This window comes from Lactuca virosa, chromosome 1 (assembly GCF_052849685.1).
Source record: "Lactuca virosa cultivar CGN04683 chromosome 1, Lactuca_virosa_CGN04683_v6, whole genome shotgun sequence".
Lineage (NCBI taxonomy): Eukaryota > Viridiplantae > Streptophyta > Magnoliopsida > Asterales > Asteraceae > Lactuca > Lactuca virosa.
Window position 1 is genome coordinate 249,290,325 of NC_136426.1, and position 14,698 is coordinate 249,305,022.

The 14,698-nt window shown below is 32.5% G+C and overlaps 3 protein-coding genes across 5 annotated transcripts; 1 reads left to right on the top strand and 2 right to left on the bottom strand.

Annotated features, from left to right (window-relative positions):
- Positions 1 to 366: 366 nt before the first annotated feature.
- Positions 367 to 3,668, top strand: LOC145165904 (protein SRG1-like). The gene is made up of 4 exons (XM_079084824.1): positions 367 to 703; positions 864 to 1,111; positions 2,450 to 2,774; positions 3,270 to 3,668. The coding sequence occupies exons 1-4, from the start codon at positions 428 to 430 to the stop codon at positions 3,510 to 3,512; spliced, it is 1,092 nt and encodes a 363-aa protein (XP_078940950.1). The 5' UTR covers positions 367 to 427; the 3' UTR covers positions 3,513 to 3,668.
- LOC145165893 (protein SRG1-like) lies at positions 3,655 to 6,044 on the bottom strand. Its single transcript, XM_079084815.1, has 4 exons — positions 5,657 to 6,044; positions 5,238 to 5,485; positions 4,628 to 4,952; positions 3,655 to 4,085 (listed from the first exon to the last, which is right to left on the bottom strand). Exons 1-4 carry the CDS (start codon positions 5,933 to 5,935, stop codon positions 3,819 to 3,821), a joined length of 1,119 nt encoding a protein of 372 aa, XP_078940941.1. The 5' UTR covers positions 5,936 to 6,044; the 3' UTR covers positions 3,655 to 3,818.
- A 1,358-nt stretch (positions 6,045 to 7,402) lies between these two features.
- LOC145165913 (Tetratricopeptide repeat (TPR)-like superfamily protein) lies at positions 7,403 to 10,821 on the bottom strand. 3 transcript variants are annotated; one of them, XM_079084851.1, is made up of 4 exons: positions 10,618 to 10,821; positions 10,187 to 10,219; positions 9,631 to 9,749; positions 7,403 to 8,906 (listed from the first exon to the last, which is right to left on the bottom strand). In XM_079084851.1, exon 4 carries the CDS (start codon positions 8,877 to 8,879, stop codon positions 7,491 to 7,493), a length of 1,389 nt encoding a protein of 462 aa, XP_078940977.1. In that variant the 5' UTR covers positions 8,880 to 8,906; positions 9,631 to 9,749; positions 10,187 to 10,219; positions 10,618 to 10,821; the 3' UTR covers positions 7,403 to 7,490. The 3 variants fall into 3 exon arrangements, with proteins under 3 accessions (XP_078940977.1, XP_078940968.1, XP_078940958.1); XM_079084842.1 differs by having other exon boundaries at positions 10,187 to 10,245; XM_079084832.1 differs by lacking the exon at positions 10,187 to 10,219.
- Between the last annotated feature and the right edge of the window lie 3,877 nt (positions 10,822 to 14,698).

A 14,698-nucleotide genomic window follows, 5' to 3' on the forward strand; every position in this document is an offset into this window, starting at 1 on the left:
CATGTTCAAGCCAAGAAATCACACGATCTAGAAATACCCAATTCAGAGACGCACAAAAATAGTTTCCCGTTCCTTAATTCACTTTTTTTTCCGGGAGATTTTAAGTGTTCATTATTCTGTGGTTATTTCATTGCAACTTTAAGTTTCATAAAGGATGAGTAGAAAATATCTAAGTTTGCTATACCGATGGTCTTCATCTTCTTTTTCTGTATTACAAATTTACAACTATTAAGAAAATATTTTGAGAACGACACCATAAAAAAGTTCAAATTTTCAGAGTTGTTTAAAATATGAAGAATTGACAAGCAACACAGCAATTAACACTGTCATGTTATAAGTACCATTATACACACATACACTGCCTTACATTAATTCCTTTAATATTCATTACTGAGACATATATAGTATTCTTTAGGACTGAATATCCATGGAAAACCACAAGGATGTAGGGATCAATTTCGGGAAATCACTGATAGTACCATGTGTCCAGGAACTTGCTAAAAAATCCATCACAAAGATCCCACCTCGTTATGTACGCCAAGATCATCAGAAACCCTTATTCAAATCATCCGATGACACCTCCACTCTATCTGTACCTGTGATTGATCTTCACACCTTATTTTCAACCGATTCTCAATCTTCCACTTATTCCTCTGAGCTCAATAAGCTTCATTCAGCTTCTAAAGAATGGGGTTTCTTCCAGGTCAGCATTCACTAATTAAGTCTACTTCTCTTGATTTAGTCGTTGTTAACTACAAGTTGTTTCAATTCCATGGTTAATTAGGTTTCAAAATCATGATATTAATATGCTAAATAAATGGAGATTTGTAATAAAATATATAAAAGTTGATGTAAATTAACAGGTTATAAACCATGGAATAAGTGAGTCCTTATTAGAGGATTTTAAGAGTGAAGTTTTGAAGTTGTTCAAGCTTCCAATGGAGGAGAAAGAAAAGCTTTGGCAGAAAGAAGACAGCCAAGAGGGTTTCGGTCAACTGTTTGTTGCATCGGAGGATCAGAAGCTTGATTGGTGTGACAAGTTTTACGTAAATACCCTTCCACATAATATCAGAAATTCCAAACTATTTCAGAAGTTACCTCTCATCCTCAGGTTCTTTTTTCCTACTCCAAATGAAACTAGTTTAATTAAATTTTTAATTTTGCATGCATGTCTGTTAATTACTGGATATATATGCGTTTTAAAAGTGATTATGTTAGCAATAATAAAATGGGGTGTAGTAGATAATGTTGGACGTGTTTGTTATTTGAAGTTCTAATGAAATCACGGTGTTGAGTTTTTGTCTAATTCCAATTATGTCAAAATCCCGATTTTGATAGTAGATACCCTTCCTTGATTTGTTTTTTGAAAAAATTATAAAAAAAATTATGAAAAACTGAATTTACCATCTTAAGGCTTTTACTTTTTACCGGTTCACCGTTTACCTTTTTTGTTGTGACTAATATTCAGAAGTTATAGGTTTTGAATGGAAAACTAAATATTGAAGATATTTTTCATGTTTTGAAGTTATAAATTAAAATTATGTTTTTTTTTGTGGGATCTTAGAATCTCGATCCCGATCTTGTAAATCCAAAAATGATTCTATATAGAATCTCAATCTTGACAACCTTGAAAGATATTGATCCCCCTCCTATGAGGGAGTCAAATTAAATTTGGTTGCATTGCTATAAATTAACATTGAAATTTGATTAAACATTTGTTATAACTTTTTTTATTCTCTTTTTATTTTTACTTTCTAAAGTTATCTAAGGTTTAGAATCTATTACAAAAAAATATATTTATTTCACCCGTTATCCAGGATATTTATCGTATTGCTTTGTTAACTCTACTAGATTACGTATCGCTTTGTTATCTCTACCACCTTTTAATATATAGGAATATTATATACATAAAAATGTAGATAATAAGATAGTGCGTTTAATTACTATCGATAACAAATAATAAAGAGAAATTAAATATCCTTCTACTTTTTGTTCCTACAAATCTTCCTAAAACGATTTAACAGATTACTCAACCCCTAAGTAGTTAGGTAATTATAAAGAGTAGGTTGTGCAAATAGTCATACCAGAAATTGAATATTATGACTTCAAGGAGCAATGATCTATTTAATCACTTTCAAAATACACATCCAAAATGAAGAGCGTATCGAGTTCACATCGTGCAAGCTGTACGTATGATGCGCGTCAGGTAAAAAAAAAACAATTACCTAATTTGTCTTCAAGTTACTCATATAATTCATTATTTCGTATTCTTTGACTTGATTGACTTAATAAGTGCATGCCTTAATCCAGTAAGTTATATATGGGTGTTTCCTATTTGAGTTAATCCAGAAAGAATGAGCTTTCTTCATCATATGTTAACAAATTATTCATTAATTTTTTATTTTTTCCTTCCATTTTCTCAAATATTTCTGAAACATTTTTTATCCAGTGAGAAGGTGGACACCTACTCTAGGGAAATAAAAAAACTAGCAGTAGGCATCTTGGGTGAAATGGGTAAGGCTCTAGGGATAGACAAGGATGAAATGGCGGAGTTATTTGATGATGGTGCCCAGTTCCTACAGATGAATTACTATCCCCAATGTCCTGAACCTGAATTGGCTATGGGATTCTCCCCTCATTCTGATGCAACTGGATTAACAATCCTCTATCAACTAACCAAAACCACTGGCCTCCAAGTTCGAAAAAATGGAAATTGGGTATCCGTTAAACCTTTGCCAAATGCTTTGGTAGTCAACATTGGGGACATAATGGAGGTAATAACATAATTCATGATTTCACCAAGATGACAAAAGGATAATCGATTTGATATTTTCAATCGGTTTTGATACAAAAAATAGAATGTGCTTTCATTGATTTGTTTATGATACCATTTTACTTTCATTCGGTATTTTGCTTTAAAAGTATAATGCCTTCATGAAAAATGATTAAAACTACAATGGTGCAATGAGTTGTGTTGTTTGATTTAGATTCTAGAATATATTTGCAGTTATATATTGCAAACTTCAACAAATATCTTCTTCATTCTCTTTCGGATTTGAATTCAACAACCCCATGTATTTCCGTTTTATTTGCTTATAAAACTAGCTGAAAAAGATAAAGAAAAAGAAAAAGAAAAAACCAAATCCAAAAGACCCCAACAACTTCTCTTTTTAGGGCTAGAAGCTGGATTTTTTTTGTTCGATTTCGGTTCTAGGAAAAAAATGAACCTAATCGAATTGTGCTCACCCTAACTTTATCCGTGTTTACAGGTTGTAAGTAATGGTGTATACAAGAGCACAGAGCATTGTGCAACAGTGCAGTCAAACGAGGAGAGGTTATCAGTGGCCACATTCTACAGCTCCAATATGGGTGTAGAAGTAGGCCCCGCAAGAAGCCTTATTGCACAACATAATGTAGAAAATTTTCTACGTGTCACTTTTGAGGAATATTACAAGGATTTTTTTGCTCGAAAGCTTGATGGTAAGTCAAACTTGGAGTTTATGAAACTTTAAGAGAACTTGAATGAAGAAGGTTATGTAGTTTGAACTATATCAATGGTTTCTTTTGTTTCGTGAAATTCAAAACCGTTCTAAAGTATTGTTAGAAAAGTTGGTAGTTGTAGTTTAGCCTCATTCTCAACTTTTGTATGTCGGGTATGTTAACCGAGTTTTTTGTATAAATAAACATCTTTTGTATGTGTTCACAATCAACAAAGTAAAAGGTTCATTCATGATAACCATATCCTTTTGCCTCATTTAATGGAGCTTCATACTTCAAAAAGAAATAAAAACAGAAAACACAACAAACCTATAATTCAACTATGTAACATTTTTCTTCAATTCTTCAACTTTCATATAATCCAAGAATGACTTTCCATCTAGCTTTCGAGCAAAAAATCCCTTGAAATATTCCTCAAGAGGGACTCGGCGGAAGTTTGGTATATTATGTTGTACAACAAGACTTCTTGCGGGCCCCAATTCAGTACCCATACTCGAGCTATAGAATGTGGCAACTGATAATCTCTCAATGTTTGAATGCACTATTGCTCGATGCTCGATGCTCTTATACACGCCATTAGTTATGATCTGCAAACAAATATCAAATTTGAGGTTTTTTGGGTTTTGGTTACACGTTTGTTTTTTTTTTTTTTTTCTTTTTCCAAGTTTCTGATACACAAGCAATAAAAACAACAATGGAAATGAAGATCTTTGTTGAATTTTGTAATATATGAAGATCCAGAATGTATGTCTAACAATACAACTAATGGCAAAGGAATGAAAAATGGAAATACCTTAATATTCAATGGGTTAAATGCAAAAGAAAGCAATGTAAGTCCGTTGATTTGTTTATTATAGCATTTACTTTCATTTCGTCCTATTACAACATCCACCGAAGTATAGCAATGTGATTCAAATTAAAAGAAATTTCTACTACTATGATTTGGTAAATTTTTTGAAATATAATGTACAAAAAAATGAAAACACGATGCTATAATTGGCTAAGTATTTTAAAGTACAATTTCTCAATAAGAAAAGAGATACCCATTATTTCTCAATAAGAAAGTACATTACTATTCTTTGCATTTAGCCCGTAATTAATCAATCAAGGAACTTATATATTTTATTACCTCCATTATGTCTCCAATGTTGACTACCAAAGCATTTGGCAAAGGTTTAACAGATACCCATTTTCCATCTTTTCGAACTTGAAGTCCCTCTGTTTCGGTTAATTGATAGAGAATCGTTAAAGCATCGGCATCGGAATGAGGAGTGAATCCCAAAGCCAATTCCGGTTCCGGACATAGGGGATAGTAATTCATTCTCATCGACTGAACCCCATCATCAAACAATTCACTCATTTCTTCTCCATCAATCCCTAGAGCCTTAGCCATTTGACCTAAGATAGCCATTGCTAGCTTTTTTATTTCCGTAGAGTAAGCTTCCAACTTATCTCTACAAATTTCTTCAAAGTTGTTAAAACAATTAGGATCGTGTTTCTTTTTTTCTTCACATTATATATTGTCTGGATTGATGATTATGATTAAAAGATATATGAGAAAATGACAACATACTTAGGGAAATGGAAGGAAAAAGAATCAGGGCAATTTTGTAAAAAGTGAGGACTTAATGGAGAAAACCTTCTTTACGTGCCTTTCATTTATTTAAGTTACAACAATCAATAACAGACATGCAAAGTTATAGACGAGAAGCCTTTCGTTTGTAGAAGGAAGAAAGAACCTGAGAACCGGAGGTAACTTTTGAAATAGTTGAAATTGTCTAAGATTGCGTGGAAGGGTAGTTATGTAAAACATGTCACACCAATCAAGCTTCTGCTCCTCTGATACAACAAAAAGCTGACCAAAACCTTCATGATTGTCTTCTTCCTGCCAGAGCTTCTGTTTTTCTTCCATTGGAAGCTTGAAGAAGTTCAAGACTTCCCTTTTAAAATCCTCTAATAAGGGCTCACTTACTCCATGGTTTATAACCTGTTTTTATCGACTATATGAGCTGAATACGATATAATGGAAACAAAACTTTGATTCTTAGCATATGTTAGTACTTGATTTGGATTTCATCATGATTTGCAATCCAACAACGTATACAATTTCTAATTTACAAGGATTAAATCGAGTCAAATAGACTTTAAGAACACTGACCTGGAAGAAACCCCATTCTTTAGCAGCTGTATGAAGCTTACTGAGCTCAGAAGAATACGTCGAAGATCCAGAATCGGTTGCAAATAAGGTGTGAAGATCAATGACAGGTACAGAGAGATTGGAGGTGTCATCGGATGAAGTGAGTAAGGGTTTCTGATTATGATCTTGGCGCACATACCGAGGTGGGATCTTGGTGATGGATTTCTTAGCAAGTTCTTGAACACTTGGTACTATCAGTGATCTCCCGAAATTGATCGATTCATCGTTGTGGTTTTCCATTGGTCAACAGAGAAGAGTGCACATGCATACTACTTCTTAATAATTAATGGGGGGAAATTAGACGATTATAAGACGGGATTTTATTCCTATTTCCATTGGTCACAAAATACTACTTCTTGTAGCCTTGTTCAATGCGTATCAACTATTTTTAGTTTGGTCATTCCTATTTCAAAAACTAATATTAAATTCATGCTCAATTTATGTAAGAAAACACTCTAGTTTCCGTAAGTATTTAACTAAACTAAATGACATGGCATTTTGTTAAGGATGTACATAGGATTTTTTTTAAAGCCATATAGGATAAAATAATGGTAGCATCTATGTTGTAAATTTGTAAGGAGTGGTAGCAACTAAATATTATTTTATTTTATTTTGGAATAAAATAAAAGAAAAAAGAAACAGTCAATTAAAGTTCATTTCTCTTCTCTTTCATCTCACTACTCCAATAGCTCACCAACCTTAACGAGCTGCCTAACATGTTTGATGGGAGTGGGTTTGGCGTTCATAGCGATAGCGAGTTGGTGGTGAGTCCCACTCTCTCCAACCCAAAAAAAAAGTCTGGTTTGTATTTTCTGTGCAGGAAATTTAAGGAACAAAGAGTCTTTTTTGTATTATTTTGTAGTTTATGAAGTGATGGACAACACAAACAGTGAGACACCCCATTCCCACGATTCAATCATCCTACAAAGAGTCTTTTTTGGAAGTTAGATTCCTACAAAACGGTATTGTCTAAAGAAAATATCATGAGTAGGTAATAAATTATTTATTTTTATTCACAAAATACCAATAAAATGATTGTATTTTGTGAACACAAAGTTCTAGTTGTTTACCTTCTTCCAATGACATCTTATAAAATAATGGTATTTTGTGAAAAATAGATAGTTTGTTGTCTGTTTGTGAAACGAAAGTTAATGGTAATTTTTTTGGGGCGTGCTTAATTAGTTTGTAAAGAAAGATTGGTGTTTCGGATAATTCTACAGACTTTAAAATTGGAACTAGAGTCCTTGTTCAAATTTAAACTATTTTTCTTTCCATCCGTTACAATCTACTAGTTTCTTGGATCTTGACAATCACCCAAAAGGAATTTATAGGTTTGTGAATTGATAAATTGGGTAGGGACCCACTCATAAGTTTTGCCCGATTCTTCACTCAATCGAGTGAAAGAGAAATACATGTTGTGTTGTTTTGTGTTTATCAACCCCTTTGCTAGATTATCACCAAAATTGATGAATAAGTTAACAAGGAGAAGTAAGTATCATTGAGTTTCTTTAATATCTATTACAATACGAAACTCTTATTTACAAAGAAATTGGGTTGTGTAACCTACAAAGTGAGTTAGTTGTAACCGAATTAATTCCCTTATCATACTTCATGCCTTCAAATAGACTTTTCGTAAGTCTATGGTAAATGAAAATTCATGTACTAAGCTTCAAATTTACACTACATTTTCCCATGAAGTTCATAATATATTTGGAGTCAACTCTTTTATTAATACTAAAAATCTAATACATGTTATGACAACCCTAACATTCGTTAATGTGCACAAACTAATTCTTTACATTGAGTTAACCACACTATAACCCGGAGGTTTATGAACACCTACTCCAACCATAACATTCCTCAAAAAGGCAGCATGACCCCAATTCTCAACATCAGCATAAATACTCGATAAAACTATATATTGACCACATTGTTGAGGGTCTACCTCAAGAAGCCTTTTAGCCACCTCATTTCCTAAATCAATATCCCCATGAAGTTTACAAGCACCCAAAAGAGCACCTAAAACAGAGGCATCAGGCTCAAATGGCATCCTACTTATGAAATCTTTTGCTTCTGCCAAAAACCCTGATCTACCCAATAGATCAACCACACATCCATAATGTTCCATTTTTGGAACAACACCAAATTGAGGCAACATTGAGTTGAATAATTCTAAACCTAAATTTATAAGGTTGCCATGTGAACAAGCAGCAAGAATCCCAACAAAAGTAACTTCATTTGGATGATACCCTTCGATCTTCATCTTATCAAACATTTCTAAACCCTGTTTATCTTTTCCATGTGAAGATAGAGCACAAATCATTGCATTCCATGTACAAGTTTCCTTTTTCAACATACTTTCAAACACTTTTGTGGCGTAATCTAAATGACCTGTTTTCCCATATAAATATATCAGTGAAGTCCCAGTAAAGGGACTTACATGATCCTCGTTCTTGATGATATACCCATGTATCTGCTTCCCAGATGTAACAGAATGAACACAAGCAGAAAGAACACTAACGAATGTAGCTTCATTAGCTTTCACAGAACAATCTCTTAAACACCTTTGAAAAAACCGAATTGCAGTCTCGTAACATCCTTTCTTGCTGTACCCGTTGATGATGGTAGTCCAGGAATAGACATCCCTCATTGGCATTGATTCGAAGAAGGAAACAGCAGAACTCATATCCCCATTCTTGCAAAACCCATCAAGCATAGCGTTACAGGAAACAAGGCATGGTTCAGGCATTTCGTCGAACACCTTCTGTGCATAGGAAAGACAGTTGCTTTTAGCATACAAATGAATGAATGATGTTTGTACAAAGGGATCTGGTAATACTCCGCGCTTGAGGGCTTGAGTGTAAAGGGGTTTAGCGATGAGGGAAGGAGTTGTATAAGCAGCAGCAGCTTTGGTTAGTGAAGGGAAAGTATGGGGGTTTGGTGGGATGTTATGGGAAAGCATGTGGGTGAAAAGGAGTAAGGTAGTGTGAGGGAGATGGATATTGAGGTAAGCTCTGATGAGAGTGTTGTAGAGTAAGGTGGGTTTCCATTTGAAGGTAGATGAGTTGGGGTTAGGGAGGAGATTACCGCCGATGATGAGGAGGGAATGAATTTGCTTGACTTGGCTGGAGTTTTTGATGAAACGTTGAAGGAGTTGCAGTAGAGATTCCGGCGAGAGAAACATCCCGGGGCCAATTCATTGGATGGTCAGCTGAAATAACGAGACAGTATAAGATACGTATTTAATTATTAATTAAAATTTTTAAAATGCAAGCATAGATTCTGAATTTTAATAAGGAAAATAGAAACGACAAATTTTCACCTATTGTTATATTTTTTTACAATCTCACCTCATCTGCGGTTTCCTCTTCTCAATCTCATCTAGAAACTCCTCTCCCCAAGTGAGATTGTACAAGCATCCAATGCATAAGTTTATGCATTAAACACTTGTACAATCTCATTTATCCTAATTTTTAGACACTTGTAAAATCTCACTTAAGGAGAAGAAAACCCAGATGACTTCAAAGGAAATCGCAGATGGCCGGATGCCAACTACGATTTCATCATGCCAAAATGGAAAAACTCGGAATATATATATATATATATATATATATATATATATATATATATATATATATAATGAAATCGCAGCCTAAATGCCTAAATGACGATTTTGATAGCTATATTGGCCATTTTTCAATTTGTTGACTATTTTTTGGAAAGTAATTAAGGAATCTGGTTAGATTTGTTTTTTTTTTTTTTCTTTAGGAAAAATGGTTATGCAACATCTCGTCTAGCTCCTAAGTCATTTAGGTAATTAGGTGGAAATGTATTTGAAACTTATTCACATGTGAAAAACCACATGCCAAACGGTAGCTTTGGAACACCAATGAGAACCACAACCCTAAAGAAGACATCTTCATACCAAACATTACCTAAGGATCATCACTATTTCAAGTGTTCAAGTTTTGGGAGGAGATTAGAACATGGTTATATGAAGATCTAACGTGGTTTCACAGCTCTCTGATCTGTGGTTCTTTTTCCAAATTATGTCCTGCATAAAATAATCACCATGTTAACTTTACACTCTATTAATTCAATAAGCATCATGTTAACTTTACATGCTATTAATTTAAAATTTTGTACTCAAAGCTGCATAGTTTCATTTTGCAGTTCATCCCTCAGCTAATACTAACCATAGAAAGAAAATATGTGAGTCGATCTTAAACGTAATATGCATCAAAGCTTTAAAAAGCTTGGTTTTTAAACGCATAAAACAAACTAGAACAAGATATTATCGTAACGGATCTAATAAATAATTTGTCTATAACTACAAGCAAAAGAACAACTAATTCCAATATTTCATCAATGGAAAGCCAAAATCTACAACTACTTTCAATATTTCATCAAGACATGAAGACAACATCTGATAAATCTCTGCTTCTCAAAGCAAAAGAACACCTACTTTTAGATTTTTAGTAAGTAACTTACTTGTTTCATTCTTCGAGTTGGAGTTGGAGCTTCCTGTCCAAAAAAAGACCCAATGGGACCTTAAATTTAAATATTTAAACAACTTAGCAAAAAGATTTCAACAAAACTCAACATGTAAGCTAGACAATTAGACAACAAGTGAAATTGTCATCAATGAGATTGGAACTTTGGATAACAGATAGACAACAAAACTCAATTACGTACTAATTTCAGAAACCTACTGATGAACTTTGGAAACCCAAACCTACAACCAATTTCAATATTTCATCAATAATTCAACATCAAGACATGAAGATAACTAATTTCAAGTTTCAACAAGTAATAACTAAATGCTAACCTTAATCAAATAAACCTAATTGCTAATTTCAAGTTTTCAAGAAAATGACAAAGAATTGGAATAACTCTAAAAACCTTAAATGCTTAATGCTTACTTGTTGCATTCTTGCAGGTTCGGAGGGAAGTAGCCGAAGCTGTGGAGCTGCCGGCGTGGCGGTGAAAGCTGCCGGAAAAGTCGATGGCAGTGGGTGGAGCAGGGTCGTGACTCGTGAGGGTGAGGCGCTATGTGTCGCGGGATACTGTGCCTGTTTCTTTTTTCTTCCCTGATGGACTAAGCTTGCCGGTATCATCCCAAGACCCAAATTCATTAAGGGGATGTTTAACCTCTTGGGCTTCTTTTTTTGTTTTTGATTTTTTTTTTTTAATCTTTTTACATTTAGCTCTTTTTGTTTGGGTTGTCAATCTTTTAAATTTATACTCTTTCTTTGGACATAGAAACCTAAGTGTAGCCCAATTATTTTTCAATGCTTGTAATTATACCAAAAAAATTAACATTATTAAGAAAATTTGAAAGGTGCCTCGGGCATATATATATATATATATATATATATATATATATATATATATATATATAACATTATTAAGAAAAATTGAAAGGTGCCTCGGGCATATATATATATATATATAACATTATTAAGAAAAATTGAAAGGTGCCTCGGGTATATATATATATATATATATATATATATATATATATATATATATATATATATATATATATATATATATATATAGGTCCGTTCATAAATGCGGTTTTGTAGTTGAACAACTTGACATTTTTCCATCACCGGTGTTAACAATAATCATTTCACCTGTTCACCATGTATAGTCTACACTAGACATATATAGTGGTTGACCAAACCGATTATCACTACTCGGTTCCGATTTCGGTTTGGTTCTACTAAGAAATGTGCTATCTGAGAAGGTGTTTGGAACTGAAACTGAACCGGAACCGAAAAATCAAAACCGAATAAGTCATAAACTAAGAACAAAAATCAGACCGAATACCATTATTCAGTTCCAATCGGTTCCGATTCTGGTTCGGTTTTTCGGTTAAAAAGCTTATCCTTACTCTGTATTACTTACATTATTGGCTCTAAGACATAAGATTATGGGCGCTTAATCGCTTGCTCCCTTTCATATGATATAGAGTTTGAGTTCAGTGATTTACTAGCATAAATGTACTATCGAGAGATGGAAAAAACAAGCATATAGTCCTTCTGGACTTGATACTACACGAATTGGTCAGCCATAATATGGAATAGGAAACTCACTTCTTTCATAGCAAGTTTTTTTTAATTCTTTAGATAATATTAAAAGACCCAAAACCAAAATCATATGTAAAAGAAAAAGAAAAACTTTTGGTTAATTCATTTTGTAATGTGAAAAGGAGTTAGTCACCTAAGTCAACACTTCATTTTTAGTTTTTCATCTCCCAAACTACACACTCCCATCAACCACTTCCTTTTCCTTATGATCTCGATACTCGTCCCCCTGCCTTCCTAACTCCTAGCATTTCCATTTTGCCTTCTAAATTTTACTATGAATTTAGTCATTTTGTCATGCAACCACTACTTTTTTCATTTTTTCCGTCTATCCAACTCCTATTATTTCAACATGCCTAGTGTTTCAACCTCACGTGAGACCATAAATTTCAAGGTTTAACCCTAACCCGAAACCTGACACGAACTAGACACCGAAATAAATTATTTGACACAACATGACACAATAATTAAATGGTTTGAGTTTGGATCAAAAATTCTCAACCCATTTACTGTTTCGACACGACACGTTTGTCAAGTCTTGTGAAATAGATGAAGAGTTAGATACCAGAGAGATTTGGATTTGATAAAAAAATAAGTATAAGATTAGAGAGGTTTATGTTAAAAGCAAGATAGATAAATATTGACACTTAAGGCTATTGGGTATGGTTCACAATACCCTTACTCAAAACTTGTGTTATCTCACCATCATCTCAACTTCACTACAACCCCACTACATCCTTAGTAAACTAAGGGGTTGTGTGTTTGTTTTTTTTTTTCTAAAAGCACTTCTAGCTAGGCCGTGCAAAACACATACAACACTTAGGTGTTGTTTGTTTTTTCTGAGGCAAAATGTCTGCAGTCTGCGGACCACATCTGTAGACCTCTGCAGTAGAAGAGGTGGACCAAACGTCAGTCTGAAAAAAGAAGATTGTTTGTTTTTTTAACATCTGCGGGCTACTAAAATAAACTGAAATCTAAATAAACTGATTTTTTTAAACTTCAAAGTGATTTTTTAATATTTTTATGACTTTGTTATAAATAATTAATGAATCTAGATCAACTTTTATGTATTATTGTATAAAAAATAAAAATAAAAATGGTATGAATTAACGTATATATTTGATAAAAATCAACAACTTTGGTTGCAAAGTTATAACTAAACATTATAATTAGTGATCAAAGAATTTGATACATAAATGGATGGAAATAAACTTCGATTTTTTCAATTAAATCCATTAAATACGTACCATAAATATTTTCTCGAGAAACGAAACCTAATTGGTTACGTTCCTTGCTATCTTGATTGCCGCTCCGCACCTATTGACGATACTGTATTAAATAATGTTTTACAAAATTTGGGAAAAAAATATAAGAATATATTATGATTTTTTTCATATTTATATAAACAACTTCAATGACTATTATTGTAATAAATCTTTATTTATAAATTTGTCAAAAATATCATGTTTGTATCGTCGAACGTTTCTTTTTTAAGTTTTGTAATTTTTTTTTCAAATTGTTTATCATTAATAAAGTTGGAAAAAATATAAATTTAAAAAAAAAACTAAAAAAAATAAAGATATATATGTTTTTTTAAGCTAGAAGATGTTTGAAGATGTTAGAAGACTCTAGTCCACATCTGCGCCAAGAAGAGGGCGCGCAAACATTTTTAGGTCTGCAGTCTTTAAAAAAACAAACAGTCTGCGAAGGCTAATGTCTACGCGTGGTCTGCGCGGCGCAGACAGAAGAGGTCACGCAGTTCTGCAGACAAAAAACAAACACTACCTTAGTCTTTCATAGTTGTTTGTTTTTTAAAAGACTTTTGATTTAAAAACTGTTTCACATGTGTTGCGCGGAACAGCACTGACCCTCATTCAAACCAATTATCACCTTACTTTAAGTTATATTAATCAACAATTTTTTTCAACAACATATTTATTATTTTAATAATATTGTGAAGAATATTATAAACAATTCAATTATACTTTACATAATTTCACAACCATTTGGTAAATTTCACATAAATGTTTTTTTGCATTACATTTTCTACAACCAAATATTAATAAATAATAAAGTTAATCATTAAAATTACGAAATCTATTGAAGTTAACCGAATAAATAACTATTGTCTTGTAAAATTTAACAAAATGAACATGTTTTTCGCTAAATTAACTATTTTATTTATTGTTATTTAGCAATTATTATATTTAGTTAATTTATATATGCGTCTTTAAAAATTATATAATCATAATAATCTTTATATCCAATTTGCATATGATTAAAACTAAATAAATTATTGATTTAGAATTATTTTAAACTATTATATGCTTAATTGCATTTTATTTCAGCAATCTTTAGACGTTAAAAAGCAAACAGACTTCTTATTGTAGTTTACAGACGTTTGATCTACCTCTTCTGATGTACAGGGTTGTAGATGTGGTCTGCAGACTACGGACGTTTTAGCTTCGAAAAAACAAACAACGCATAAGAAATACTTACATGTCCACATCATCAATATCTTTTTAGTATTTATTTCTTTAAATACAATATTATATCAGATTATACAAATAAAAATAAATTAATTACCTAATTAAAATTAAATTAATATCATTGTAAAATACAACATTATACTATTGAAATTCATAAATTACAACATTAAAAATTAAAAAAAATACAATAAATAATAAAAGCTTAACATTACAAAATAAAAATTACCATTCGTTGTTGTTGTCAGTTTCGTTTTCGTCATCCTTATCATTATGGTTATGTTGCATTTGGTATATGTGGTCCGTCAAATCTTGTTAGAGGTTTTTGTGTGTTTCTCTGTCGCGGTGCGGACTTGTATTTTTAAAGGTTGATGAAGTAAATCGTTCGAACTATACATACAAATTGTAACACCCCTCCCATGGCC